This window comes from Vulpes vulpes, chromosome 11, assembly GCF_048418805.1.
Source record: "Vulpes vulpes isolate BD-2025 chromosome 11, VulVul3, whole genome shotgun sequence".
In the NCBI taxonomy this organism is placed as follows: domain Eukaryota; kingdom Metazoa; phylum Chordata; class Mammalia; order Carnivora; family Canidae; genus Vulpes; species Vulpes vulpes.
Window position 1 is genome coordinate 21,347,064 of NC_132790.1, and position 14,016 is coordinate 21,361,079.

Genomic DNA, 14,016 nt, shown 5'->3' on the forward strand with positions numbered 1-14,016 from the left:
AATAATGAATCACTAAATTCTCTCCCTAAACTAATAATACAGTATATGTTAACTAAATTGATTTTAAATAAATAATTAATAAGTAAATTAAAATAAAATAAATTCCCACTCCACTTTGATGTTTATGGAAGGAGAAAACAGGTTAAGCCTGGTGTTTCTCTTCCTCAAGGTCAAATCTACTGCCTCAGTTGCTAACGGCTCTTTGTGGCGAGACTGGCTGCAAATATTCTGTTCCAGTGTCAGACCATGAATGACATTACATGTTCTGGTTGGATTTAAAAGAGAATAGTGTCAAACATAAATTGTCTTATCCTATATATTTTTCTTTTTGCAAATTCCTCATCCCTTATATTAGATATGAGATATTAAAACCAAACCATTAGGGGAATGAAGGGTTTTACCTTTCCATCCTCAGAATTTAGAGCTGCATCCTACAAATAGTAGAGATACAAGAATGTGTCTCTAAAACCTCTCTTCCAGAAATTCTCCATGTCGCCATTCTTTAGGTGTTTGTGATTATATTTGCTGTCTCTTAGATTTCAGTGCTATTCATTCCATCATCCTGTGTATTCCCATTTAGCCAGACATTTGCATGGTATACCTAGACCTGATTGTGTACGTGTTTTATTTTATAAGCCAATGGCAACTGGATATATTTCTTGTGTTCAGAAGAATAATGTAGGCCTTATAAAAATGAGTAATGGAATAGATTTACAATGTCTCTCTTTGAAGAGAGAAGGAAGTTGGTTTTATGCCTTGCACCTGTCATTTTGAACCTATGTTTTAAAATAAATGGACAATGATTTATGTGTCATAATTTCAGTTGAGTAACATTCACAAAGTGCATGTTATAGGAAGCAAAATGCATAGAAATTGGCAATACTGACATGTAGTAAGTACTACCCACGCTGCTTACAATCAGAAAGCTTCTATGTTAGCAAAAGGAGTACATCACATTTACAAATACTTTGCTCAGCTAATCTTATATGTTGCAATGAGTGGCAAAGGGTGTTAGGGAATCACGAAGGAAGCATACTCAACCATTCCTCAGAGGCCAGGAAAGATTTCTGGCAAAGTACATTTCCATGATTGTCTAGAAGAACACAAAGCAGTTGAGCCTCGTGAATAAGGGGAACAGGATCTTCCAGCCAGAGGGAATACTGAGCCTAGGCAAGAAACCATGTGTTTCAAAATCTGTTAACTCTGATCTGTATGTTGATATAGGAATCATCCATAATGATAATGGCATTGTGCAAGGGAGCTGGACAGTGAGAAAAGGGAGACTCATAAACTAGTCTTCGGTAGAGGTAGGAAGCTGGTGGGAATATCAGTAGATGAAGTTTGTAAACTATCTCATACCTTGATGCTATTGTTGATACCTGAAAGTTAATAATTTCATCACACATTTCTTACTTCCTCTTGGAAAGGAATTGAGGATAGGCATATGAGTCAGACAAGCTGATATATGAAAATATGAGCATTATTTCCATAGTGCCAAAATCAAGAATATGATATAAGTGTCTCTTCACGTTGCCTTCTACTATTTTATTTCCAAGTGTAAACTTGGGAGGATACATCCACGAGTGAGACAAGACCCACCTAATCATCGCTGTAGTTCATTCTTCTGCTGAAGAAAACCAATGAACCGCCAAGGTGGATGTACTTGCATAGGGATATATCAAACTATCAATGAGGAAAGATGATATTTTTAATTTCCAAAAACCATATATTAAGGCTTTTGTAGAGTAAAATAAATTACTAGAAAAATACAATTTTAAATAACCATGGAACACAGTCTCATATCTATTGTATTCAAAGGCATAAAATATATTATAATAAGTACAACTGGATTAACCAGAGGAAACCAATGAAAGACAAGCATAAATATACATATTGGTTCTTGAAAGTGTGCATAGTGGTATGTACTATAGAGAATTTATATTATCTCATGAAATAATACTTTGCCAGCTTTGTTTGTTCTATGGGTTCTATGTATCACTAACCACTCCTTAAACATATGATATTATGTGGTCATGTAACATGATCAGCCTGCTGAGGTACATACTCCCGCAGACAGCAGTGCAAGATGGATTCCTCACTTAGAATTCTTAGGAATAAATTGTCATGTTTTCAGAGTGGGCCATATATCAACAATTGCTCTCATATGCCCTAGTCCAATGTATCCACACATACTCCACAAGAGAAAGGTTGGGCAGGAGAAGAGGTTATTAGACTGTTCTAGACTATTAAAATACAGCATGAAAATACCACGAAGATTTTGTTGTTGTTTTTTGGCATCCTGTAAGTTTGTTTTGTGACGGTGTAATTGCAAAACAATTCATACAAACGAGGTCTACAAAGACAAACTGTGGAGGACATATTGTGAAGTACGTCATTACCACATCCTCTTATGTGCCTCTACATGGAAGGAAAGGCATCGGTGAGAGAGAGAAGAGTTGTGAAGCTACTGTCTACTATGAGGGTCCAGGAGCTACCCCATGTGGGTCCACAGGCATCTCAGCCAGAGTTTGTCCTTAAGCTGACACTGTAAGCCACACAACCCCGAGTAATGTGTCAGCTCTCCCAAGCTCAAACACCCTGCTGGTGCTCCGGTTTGCTGCTCTACTCTTCACACCACCTCTTGGGGAAGGTCCATGAATCGTCATTGTATAAAAGAAAAAAAAATAGCTCAAAGAAGAAGACACTTGCTCCAGTCTGTTTAATAGTGGAATCTATTCAATCCCATGTCTGCCTGATTCAACAGCCCAGGCTCTTCCCCCACACTGCTTTGTCTGTATATCGGACTAGGGGGCAGAAACAAATACTAAGTAATGAGGACTGTCCACGTCTAGGCGGCAGCTGGAATTGTTATTTGTGCAGCAGGAAGCATGTCTCCATCTGAGTCTGCTGTGCCCCACCCAGGGGCTCTGCAGAGACTTCCCTGCTTGGTCTCTTCCTTTCCAGGGCTCTGAGTGCATGAGGCATGGAAACCTGGGGGGACTAGGAGAGTCAGCAGAGATGACTGCAGACTGCTGCAGATCCCTCATGAACAGTGCACAACTGAGACTCACAGGTTCTCAATCCCACCAGGAATGCAGGGTCCATGCCCCCCTGATGCCCTGAGAAGAGACCCATAAATTCTTCCTGCCCACACCTGCTCTGCCCCAGGCTTGCCTGAGAGTACCTTCAGAGTCCTCAGATCACTGATGCCCTGACTGCTGAATGGACAGGGTGGAGCAGCACTGCATAGATGGAGGCTGGACGTCTCTTCATCATTAACCCCATCTCCCCAGCAGAGAGGTGAGAACTCCTGACGCATCAGCAGTAGGAATTCCTCAGCCAAGATCAGTGTCATGTACACAGGGTCTGAGGGCTCTTGAAAAGCTCATCTTCCTTGCCCTACCTGGATTCATCTCATAGTGAGCCAAGCACTGAAAGTCCTGATAGCAGTGCCAGCCCTCCTGTGAATGCTTCAGAAATACTTTGTCCTGATAGAAATGTGGTGTTTAGACTCATTTTCAGAGAACAGCTCTGGGGTGCCAAGGAGAGCATGGGTGGAGGCCAGTTGTGGCTGTTAAGTTTGAAAACTGGAGTGAAGTGTCACCACTTGCTTGTCACTGTTTCTGGGTCAGAAATATGTGGAAGGTACAGGTTGGGAACCAAGGAAGAGAGATTAAAAGATATTCTCTATTTTATTTGGGAATTTTGTATTTAATCTACTTTTCTTGGCTCCATGATTCCTGTAAAGCAGGCGCATTTATTCTTACCTCAATATATATAAAGGAAATAAAGGAAATAAAGGCATAGAGAGGTTGAATATCTTGTGCAAAGTCCCACAGCTGGTAGGTGGCAGACTAGGGTCTGAACCATATACGGTGGCCATGGAGCTCACTCCAAATCTTAACCACTGTGCTAAAGGGGGAGTACATGGCAACAAGTGGATCGTTGTGCCTGGCTTCCCTCTCACTCCTACCTCCACAGAGAGCATGAGGATCAGGAATTCTGATTAAACCAACAGCCAAAGTGCTTAACCCATTCACTCCAAATGATATGACAAAGCAGGGACTGAACACATGCTGCCAGAGTTCAGTTCCTGAACTCTTCCCCTCTGCCTTCTTTCTGGGTGACTGCTTCCAGCTGCATTTAATACATTCCTTGTTCTGCTCCTCCCTGGATGGAACACTTGTGCCCCCAGCCCCTTAGGCAGGACACAGTCTGTGAGCCACTCTGAGGAGAAGCAGGCAGCGTGAGAAGGATCATCAGCCCAGGAAGAGGGAGGACTCGGGCTCTGGCTTGGAACCCACGGGGGCGAGGCCACAGATGGATCGAGGTGAGTCTGAGTCTGTGGCTGGTTTATGCAGGTGTGTGTGTCCCAGTGCCCCCAGTGACTCATGCCAGCAAGAAAGCATGCCTGTGTGAATGGAGTCAGAACAAGGACCTCCTCGGAGCGGGGGGAGGGGGGGACCCAGGTCAGATGAGCTGCTGAATCTGTGTGAGTGGCAGAGTAGCTTCTCCTGCCAAGAGGAAAATTGCTGTCTGCTGGGAACAAGGCAAAGACTTCCCAGGCAGGAAAGGGTCCTGGACTAGGATCCAGGAGACCTTATTCCTCGTCCCAGCTGTGTGTGACCCAAGCCTCACTGTGCATTGGTTTCCTGATCACAGAAAGGGGCATGGACAGTGTGATGTCTTTGCATGCATCGGCAGGTAGGAGCAGCTCCAGGGCTCCAGGCTGTGGCTCAGAGACAGTCTCTTGCCCAGGAGTCAGGGGGAATGGCAATCCCACTGCCACCTCCATCAGCATGTCCCTTGTGAACCCCTGACTCTGAGAGGACACTGAGGTGTGGAGGCCTGGAGATGAGGTGAGAGACCCTGCAGAGAGCAGAGCAGGCAGGGGAAGATGAGAAGCTCTAGCTGTGCGCCTCTATTGAGTTCATAATATTGATATCCTATGACTTATTGGATACAGTATAGGTCATCAGATTTGTGATGATATATGAGGGAATTTGATTTTACTTGTTGAAAAGCTATATTTGAGTTGCCTATGAGATATCCATAAGAGGAGATACAGAAAGGAGTTGCATATATGTGTCTTGTAAAATTAAACGAGAGGTAAAGAATTGAGAGGTGTCATACACAGCTATAAATTGAGATCTTAAGAGTTGATGATCTAGATCAGGAAAAGTATGAAGACAAGACAAGAGGGCTTCAAGCAGAGCCTTCAGGAACTCTAGGACTTAAGATACAAGGAATAGGAAGAACAGGCAAAGGATGAGATGGGATGTCAGCGAGATTGAAGAAAAACTCAGTCTTGTGATAAAGTATTCAGAGGATGTTTCAAGATGGAGAGGATATTGAATAGTGTTAGATGCTGCTGTGAAGTTCAGCAAGGACTCAGGGTGGGACATGGACTTCACCAGTGGTGTTAGCAAAAGTTGCTTTGGTAGAAAACTGAGGACAGAAATGAGATTAGCATGAATAAAAGGGTGAATAGGACATGAGAAACATGTATGTGGTGTAGACAACTACACGTCTATGATGAGAGAGTATAATTGTTTCTGTGTAATTTAGACTAGAAAATATATGAGCACATTTTAATTGTTTAAATGTTGAAAGAGTAGAAATTTTAAAAGCCTAGGCTGAAGGCAAAGACAAGAAAGGAAATGAATGATAATGAAAATTGGAAAGATTTGAGAGAGGGAGTTTGGGTTTGTTTTTGGACCAAGATATGAAAGGGATATTTTTTCCAATTATGACAGAAAAAAAAGTAGAGAAAGAAAGGGATATTTTTCCAATTATGACAGAAAAAAAAGTAGAGAAGAAAAGGGATATTTTTTTCCAATTATGACAAAAAAAGTAGAGAAAAAAGGGATATTTTTTCCAATTATGACAGAAAAAAAAGTAGAGAAAAAAGGGATGTTTTTTCAATTATGACAAGAAAAAAAAGTATATATGTATGTGTATGTGTATATGCATATATATGTAGATGTGCTATCTTACTTGATTTCATATCCAATGTTTTCTAATTTCTATGTGAAGTAAAATGAAATATTATCTGCTGAGAAAGAGGGAGTTGGAGTTGTTGTATGTGCTTGGAGAAAAGTAGGAAAAAAGTCATCCAAGGAGATTGAGCTGAACAAGATTATGTTTTTAGGTCATCTGGCAGTGCTGTGGTGAAGCTTAAGGTTGATGATCATGAAATTATGGGAAAACAATTAAACCTGATTAAGTGCCTTTCCATCTTGATCTAAAGGACTCATAAGGTTGGTGAATTTTAGGATTTGAGTTTTGTATACATACGTGAAAGGAGGTCAGTGGCCCTTATATGTGTAAGAAAGTGGTTGACATGATGAATCAGAATTCAAACCAGAAAAGACGAATGCAAAGACACCAGGATAGTGAATGAAAAGTAATGAAAAGGACAATGCTCTGGGGGGGGGGGGGGGGGGGGCGGCTCAAGGTTGTTGAAGAACAAATTGGTAATCACTGAACCGCATAGCTGAGCAGATAGAAAGTTAGCATGTGTGTGATTAATGAGGCTGGACAATTAATTCAAAGCTACAATTCTTCAAGAAAGAGTCCTAGAATTGGGTACCTGACCTTTTAGGAACAAATGAAGTTATTCAACATGAGATTATCATGCTTTGAGGGAAAAGTTTGGAGTAGGTGAGTGACAAGGATGTTAAACTTGCTGCAAAATGATCACCACAATATGTCAAGTTAACGTCCATCACCACGTGGTGAATTATTTTCCTGTGATAGGGACCATGAAGATCTATGCTCTTAGCAAGTTTTAAATATAGAATTTCAGACTATAGACTGGAGTCATTGTGCTATACATTCCACCCGGAGGATTCATTTATTTTATAACTGGAAGGTTGTACATTTGACTACCTTACTCATTTCATAACCCCCACCTCCACCTCTGTCAATCACTAGTCTGGTCTCTGCTTCCATGAGCTACAAGCTTTCATGTTGTTGTTGTATTAGATTGCAAATAACAGCACTTGTCTGTAGGTTCATAAAGTATTTGTGTATTCTTTATGTGACTTAATTTTTTATCTTCTGCTATACAGCTGTCATGTGTATGCCATTTGCTATACACTCTGTAGAGAATTTCCTTTATTACATAAGAGTCTATGAAAAGACGTCCTGGGTTTTATTCGTAGCTCTAACATTTGCTTATTTTGGGGTCTTTGGCAATTACTTACCTTCTCTGTGCTCTGTTTCTGCATCCTCAAAATGTAGGCAACATTATTACCTATCTCATAGAGTTTTTAAGAGGATTATAGAAGTGATTTTATGTAAAGAGTTTTAACTAGTATAGTATTGTGAACGTTTCACAAAATATTATTTTTTATGTTATGGAATTTCCTTGTTTGCTTTTATCTTGACCTGGGATTTAAATGTATCAATTGTACATTTCTTCCACTAGAGGTCCCCTCTATATTTACCAAGGGCACCTTTTTTTTTTAAGATTTATTTTATTTATTCATGAGAGAGACAGAGAGAGAGAGAGAGGCGCAGAGCCATAGGCAGAGGGAGAAGCAGGCCCCATACAGGGAGGACACGGGACTCCGTGCAGGGAGCCTGACACTGGAACTTGATCCCAGGTCTCCAGGACCACACCCTGGGCTGAAGGCACTGCTAAACCTCTTAGCCACCCAGGCTGCTATCAAGGGCACATTTTTTTTTTTTAATTTATTTATGATAGTCACACAGAGAGAGAGAGAGAGGCGGAGACATAGGCAGAGGGAGAAGCAAGCTCCATGCATCAGGAGCCCGACGTGGGATTCGATCCCGGGTCTCCAGGATCACGTCCTGGGCCAAAGGCAGGTGCCAAACCGCTGCGCCACCCAGGGATCCCTCAAGGGCACATTTTAAAAGATTCCCCTTTCAGTGCTGAGAGGGGGCTGGAGGCTGAACTGTGTATATCCATTTCCATATCATTCTCCATGGTGAGGCACCAAACATCAGTCTCAGAGAACATTCAGGTCTGCAAATCCCAGGTGGTAGAGTATACTCTCCCAGTAGAGTAATTTCAATTGTTGTAGGGTTAGTGCCGTGGACACACTGCAGTTTAAGTGTTAGGTTTTCCACCACTGACTTCCCTACATCCCAGGCCTCTTCTCAGCGCCTGGCATCTAACAGTGTGTCACCTGAGCAATCACCTGTTTGGCACCACAGCTGTGGTGGAGTTTTAGCTGTGGACTGTACTGATCTTGGCTCTGCCGGTTAATCAAAATGAGATCTTAGGTAAAATTTTCTCTCAGAGTGTTAGATTCTAGAGCAAAACAATAAAAAACAAATGAGGAGAATGAAAATATTTACTCAGAAGATTATTCTAAATGAGATGATACTGTGTAAAGCCTGACGTCTAGTAGGAGTCTGTCATTGTTAATTATCCTGTTATTTTCCCATTGTATCCCCACTTTTCTTAGTTTTTTTCTCTGTATGTAATTAGCTGTGGTTCTCTCTGTTCACTTCAATATAGCAAAAAGTTACATTATTATTATCGATATAATATTATGATATAATATATTTTTTGATATAATTTTTATACAATAATATATAATTTTAGGTATTAAAATGGGAATAGCATTTGGGCAGTTGGGAGAAGATTCCAGATGCCCAAGGGACTACTACCTGGGTATCAAGTCTAGGGAATCTTTCTTGAAGAGATGAGCACTGGGAGTATCTTTCTTGGCAGACAGGAAAGAGGAGAACTAACCGGAAGGAGAGAGTGGAGGAAGAATTACCATACAATATTCTCAGGTTCACTATACACATTTTGTTTTTCAGACACAAGATCGATTCATGAGACCACCCTGGCCATGTACAACCTGAGTAGCTACAACACAGGTGACTTCACCCTCCTGGGCATCCCTGGCCTTGAGCAGTACCACGTCTGGATCAGCATCCCCTTCTGCTTTATCTATCTCGTGGCCATTGTGGGCAACAGTATCCTCCTCTACCTCATTGCCGTGGAGCGGAGTCTTCACGCACCCATGTTCTTTTTCCTTTCCATGCTAGCCATTACAGATGTGATCTTGTCTACCACATGTGTCCCCAAAACCCTTACCATCTTCTGGCTTGGTCCCCAGAAAATCAGCTTTCCTGGTTGCCTCACCCAGTTATTCTTTCTGCATTATAGCTTTGTCCTGGACTCAGCTATACTCCTGGCCATGGCATTTGACCGCTATGTGGCCATCTGCTCCCCTCTGAGATACACCACTATTCTGAACCCCAAGACCACTGTCAAAATTGTTGTGGGAATTTCCTTCAGAAGTTTCTGTGTTATAGTTCCATGTGTTTTCCTTGCAAATCGTCTACCTTTCTGCGGGACACACATCATACCACACACATACTGTGAGCACATAGGTGTGGCCCGGCTCGCCTGTGCTGACATCTCCATCAACATCTGGTATGGCTTTTGTGTTCCCATCATGACGGTCATCTCAGATGTGATTCTCATTGCCGTTTCTTACACTCTCATCCTCTGTGTAGTCTTCCGCCTGCCCTCCCTAGATGCCCGTCAGAAGGCCCTTGGCACCTGTGGTTCCCATGTCTGTGTCATCCTCATCTTCTATATACCAGCATTCTTCTCCATCCTTGCCCATCGCTTTGGTCATAATGTTCCCCGTACATTTCACATCCTCTTTGCTAACCTCTATGTAGTTATCCCACCTGCACTGAATCCTATTGTCTATGGAGTAAAGACCAAGCAGATCCGGGACAAAGTCATTCTCCTGCTCTTTCCCCAGAAGGTTGCAGTGATATAGGCCTGAAGTCGAGGTGAGTGGGAGAAGTTCTTAGTGTATATTAGCTTAGAAATCTAATCTGTAGCCCTGGGTCCAGAGAAGGAATAGATGAAAAAATTCCTTATTAATCTGACATGTGGTTTGCCTTCTTTGTTACTTTACGCAGAATCTATTCAGATACAAAAACTGCAAAAAAAAAAAAAACTGATAAAACTGAGTATAGACAATAGTATATATGCGTATATTTATTTCTAGAAGTGAAATTTAGCAATTCCTTATGATTGTCCTAAGGCAATTACAAAACAGCTAATAAAAACAATAGAAAGATTGGCATTTCTTTTTCTTTTTTTATTCTATTTTTTGTGTACTTTTTATTGGAGTTGTATATGCCAACATAGAGCATAACATCCCGTGCTCATCCCGTCAAGTGTCCCCCTCAGTGCCCATCACCCAGTCACCCCAACCCCCACCCACCTCCCTTTCTACCACCCCTTGATCGTTTCCCAGAGTTAGGAGTCTCTCATTCCTGTCACCCTCACTGATATTTCCCACTCATTTTCTCTCCTTTACTCTTTATTCCCTTTCACTATTTTTTAGATTCCCCAAATGAATGAGACCATATAATGTTTGTCCTTCTCCGATTGACTTATTTCACTCAGCATAATACCCTCCAGTTCCATCCATGTCGAAGCAAATGGTGGGTATATGTCATTTCTAATGGCTGAGTAATACTCCATTGTATACATAAACCACATCTTCTTTATCCATTCATCTTTCGATGGACACTGAGGCTCCTTCCACAGTTTGGCTATTGTGGACATTGCTGCTAGAAACATCGGGGTGCAGGGGTCCCGGTGTTTCACTGCATCTGTATTTTTGGGGTAAATCCCCAGCAGGTCAGTTGCTGGGTCGTAGGGCAGGTCTATTTTTAACTCTTTGAGGAACCTCCACAGTTTTCCAGAGTGGCTGTACCAGTTCACATTCCCACCAACAGTGCAAGAGGGTTCCCCTTTCTCCACATCCTCTCCAGCATTTGTTGTTTCCTGTCTGGTTAATTTTCCCCATTCTCACTGGTGTGAGGTGGTATCTCATTGTGCTTTTGATTTGTATTTCCCGGATGGCAAGGGATGCAGAGCATTTTCTCATGTGCTTGTTGGCCATGTCTGTGTCTTCCTCTGTGAGATTTCTGTTCATGTCTTTTGCCCATTTCATGATTGGATTGTTTCTTTGCTGTTGAGTTTAATAAATTCTTTATAGATCTTGCATACTAGCCCTTTATCTGATGTGTCATTTGCAAATATCTTCTCCCATTCTGTAGGTTGTCTTTTAGTTTTGTTGATTATCACATTTGCTGTGCAGAAGCTTTCGATCTTGATTAAGTTCCAGTAATTCATTTTTGCTTTTGTTTCTCTTGCCTTCATGGATGTATCTTGGAAGAAGTTGCTCTGGCCAAGTTCAAAAAGGGTGTTGCCTGTGTTCACATCTAAGATTTTGATGGAATCTTGTCTCACATTTAGATCTCTCATCCATTTTGAGTTTATCTTTGTGCATGGTGTAAGAGAGTGGTCTAGTTTCATTCTTCTGCACGTGGAGAAGCACCAGCACCATTTATTGAAGAGACTGTCCTTTTTCCAGTGGATAGTCTTTCCTGCTTTGTCCTTGTTTTTTCTCTTGTTGATATGATCTATCATGTTGATTGCTTATGAGTGTTGAACCAGCCTTGTTTCCCGGGGATAAATCCCCTTGGTCATGGTGAATAACCTTCTTAATGTACTGTTGGATCCTATTGGCTAGTATCTTTTTTTTAATAATATATTTTTTTAAAGATTTTATTTATTTATTCATGAGAGACACACAGAGAGAGAGAGAGAGAGAGAGAAAGGCAGTACACAGACAGAGGGAGAAACAGGCTCCATGCAGGAAGCCTGATGTGGGACTTGACCCCGGGTCTCCAGGTTTACACCCTGGACTGAAGGCGGCGCTAAACCGCTGAGCCACCCGGACTGCCCTATTGGCTAGTATCTTGTTGAGATTTTTTTGCATCTGTGTTCATCAGGGATATTCATCTAATTCTCCTTTTTGGTGCGGTCTTTGTCTGGTTTTGGAATTAAGGTGATGCTGGACTCATAGAACAAGTTTGGAAGTACTCCATCTCTTTCTATCTTTCCAAACAGCTTTAGTAGAATAGGTATGGTTTCTTCTTTAAATGTTTGATCAAATTCCCCTGGGAAGCCATCTGGCCCTGGACTTTTGTGTCTTGGGAGGTTTTTGATGACTGCTTCAATTTCCTCCCTGGTTATTTACCTGTTCAGGTTTTTTATTTCTTCCTGTTCCAGTTTTGGTAGTTTGTAGCTTTCCAGAAATGCATCCATTTCTTCTAGATTACCCAATTTATTGGTGTATAGCTGCTCATAATATGTTTTTTAAATCATTTGTATTTCCTTGGTATTGTTCGTGATCTCTCCTTTCTCATTTGTGATTTTATTAATTTGAGCCTTTTCTCTTTCATTTTTAATAAGGCTGGCTAATGGTTTATCTATCTTATTGATTCTTTCAAAGAACCAACTCCTGGTTTTGCGGATCTGTTCTACAGTTTTTCTGGTCTCTATTTCATTGAGTTCTGCTTGGATCTTTATTAACTCTCTTCTGCTTGGCGTAGGTATTTTTTGCTCTCCTTTCTCCAGTTCCTTTAGGTGCAAGGTTAGCTTTTGTATTTGAATTTTTTCCAATTTTTTGAGGGATGCTTCTACTGCGATGTATTTCCCTCTCAGGACTGCTTTTGAATCCCAAAAGTTGTATGAACGGTTGTATCCATTCTCATACAGTTTCGACTGTATCCCAAAGATTTTGAAGGGTTGTATCTTCATTCTCATTAGTTTCCCTGAATCTTTTTTTTTTTCTCATTAAACTTTTGTTTTAATGGGTCTCAAAATTCTGTGACAGAGTTTTGGTCAAGTTGTTTCCATTAAAAAGTACTGATTTTAAAAACTAATAACTTAAAACTGCCACACACGCACACACACACACACAAAAAGGTCCACAAAACATTCTCCTTTCCTTCTAAAGGTTTTATGATGCATTGTTATCATTAACCAGTCTTTTACTATTAAACTTAAATGGCCAATTGACACAAACAGTTCTGAGACCGTTCTTCCACCACTGATTAAGACTGGGGTGGCAGGTATTGGGGATAATATTCATTTAGCCTTCTGAGCTTTCTGGGCAGACTTGGTGACTTTGCCAGCTCCAGCTGCCTTCTTGTCCACTGCTTTGATGACACCCACAGCAACCGTCTGTCTCATGTCATGAACAGCAAAACGGCCCAGAGGAGGATAGTCAGAGAAGCTCTCAACACACATAGGTTTGCCAGGAACCATATCAACAATGGCAGCATCCCCAGATTTCAAGAACGTGGGACCATCTTCCAGCTTCTTTCCAGAACGACGATCTATCTTTTCCTTCAGCTCAGCAAACTTGCAAGCAATGTGAGCTGTGTGACAATCCAGCGCAGGTGCATATCCAGCACTGATTTGGCCTGGATGGTTCAGGATAATCACCTGAGCTGTGAAGCCAGCTACTTCCATTGGTGGGTCATTTTTGCTGTCACCAGCCACGTTGCCACGACGAACATCTTTGACAGATACGTTCTTGACATTGAAGCCCACATTGTCCCTAGGAAGAGCCTCACTCAAAGCTTCATGGTGCATTTCAACAGACTTTACTTCAGTTGTAACATTGACTGGAGCAAAGGTGACCACCATACTAGGCTTAAGAACACCAGTCTCCACTCGGCCCAATGGGACAGTACCAATACCACCAATTTTGTAGACGTCTTGGAGAGGCAGACGCAAGGGCTTATCAGTTGGACGAGTTGGTGGCAGAATGCAATCCAGGGCTTCAAGCAGTGTGGTTCCGCTGGCATTCCCATCTTTACGGGTAACTTTCCATCCCTTGAACCAAGGCATGTTAGCACTTGGCTCCAGCATGTTGTCACCATTCCAACCAGAAATTGGCGTAAATGCTACTGTGTCGGGGTTGTAGCCAATTTTCTTAATGTAGGTGCTGACTTCCTTAACGATTTCCTCGTATCTCTTCTGGCTGTAGGGTGGTAGGGTGGTTCAGTGGAATCCATTTTGTTAACACCAACAATTAGTTGTTTTACACCCAGTGTGTAAGCCAGAAGGGCATGCTCACGGGTCTGCCCATTCTTGGAGATACCTGCTTCAAATTCACCAGCACCAGCAGCAACAATCAGGAC

General features: G+C 41.7%; 1 protein-coding gene across 1 annotated transcript; it reads left to right on the top strand.

The window, feature by feature from the left end:
- The first annotated feature begins 8,822 nt into the window (after window positions 1-8,822).
- On the top strand, window positions 8,823-9,851 carry LOC112911789 (olfactory receptor 52H1-like). The gene has a single exon (XM_025988462.2). The coding sequence runs from the start codon at window positions 8,832-8,834 to the stop codon at window positions 9,777-9,779; it is 948 nt and encodes a 315-aa protein (XP_025844247.2). The 5' UTR covers window positions 8,823-8,831; the 3' UTR covers window positions 9,780-9,851.
- The last annotated feature ends 4,165 nt before the right edge of the window (window positions 9,852-14,016 follow it).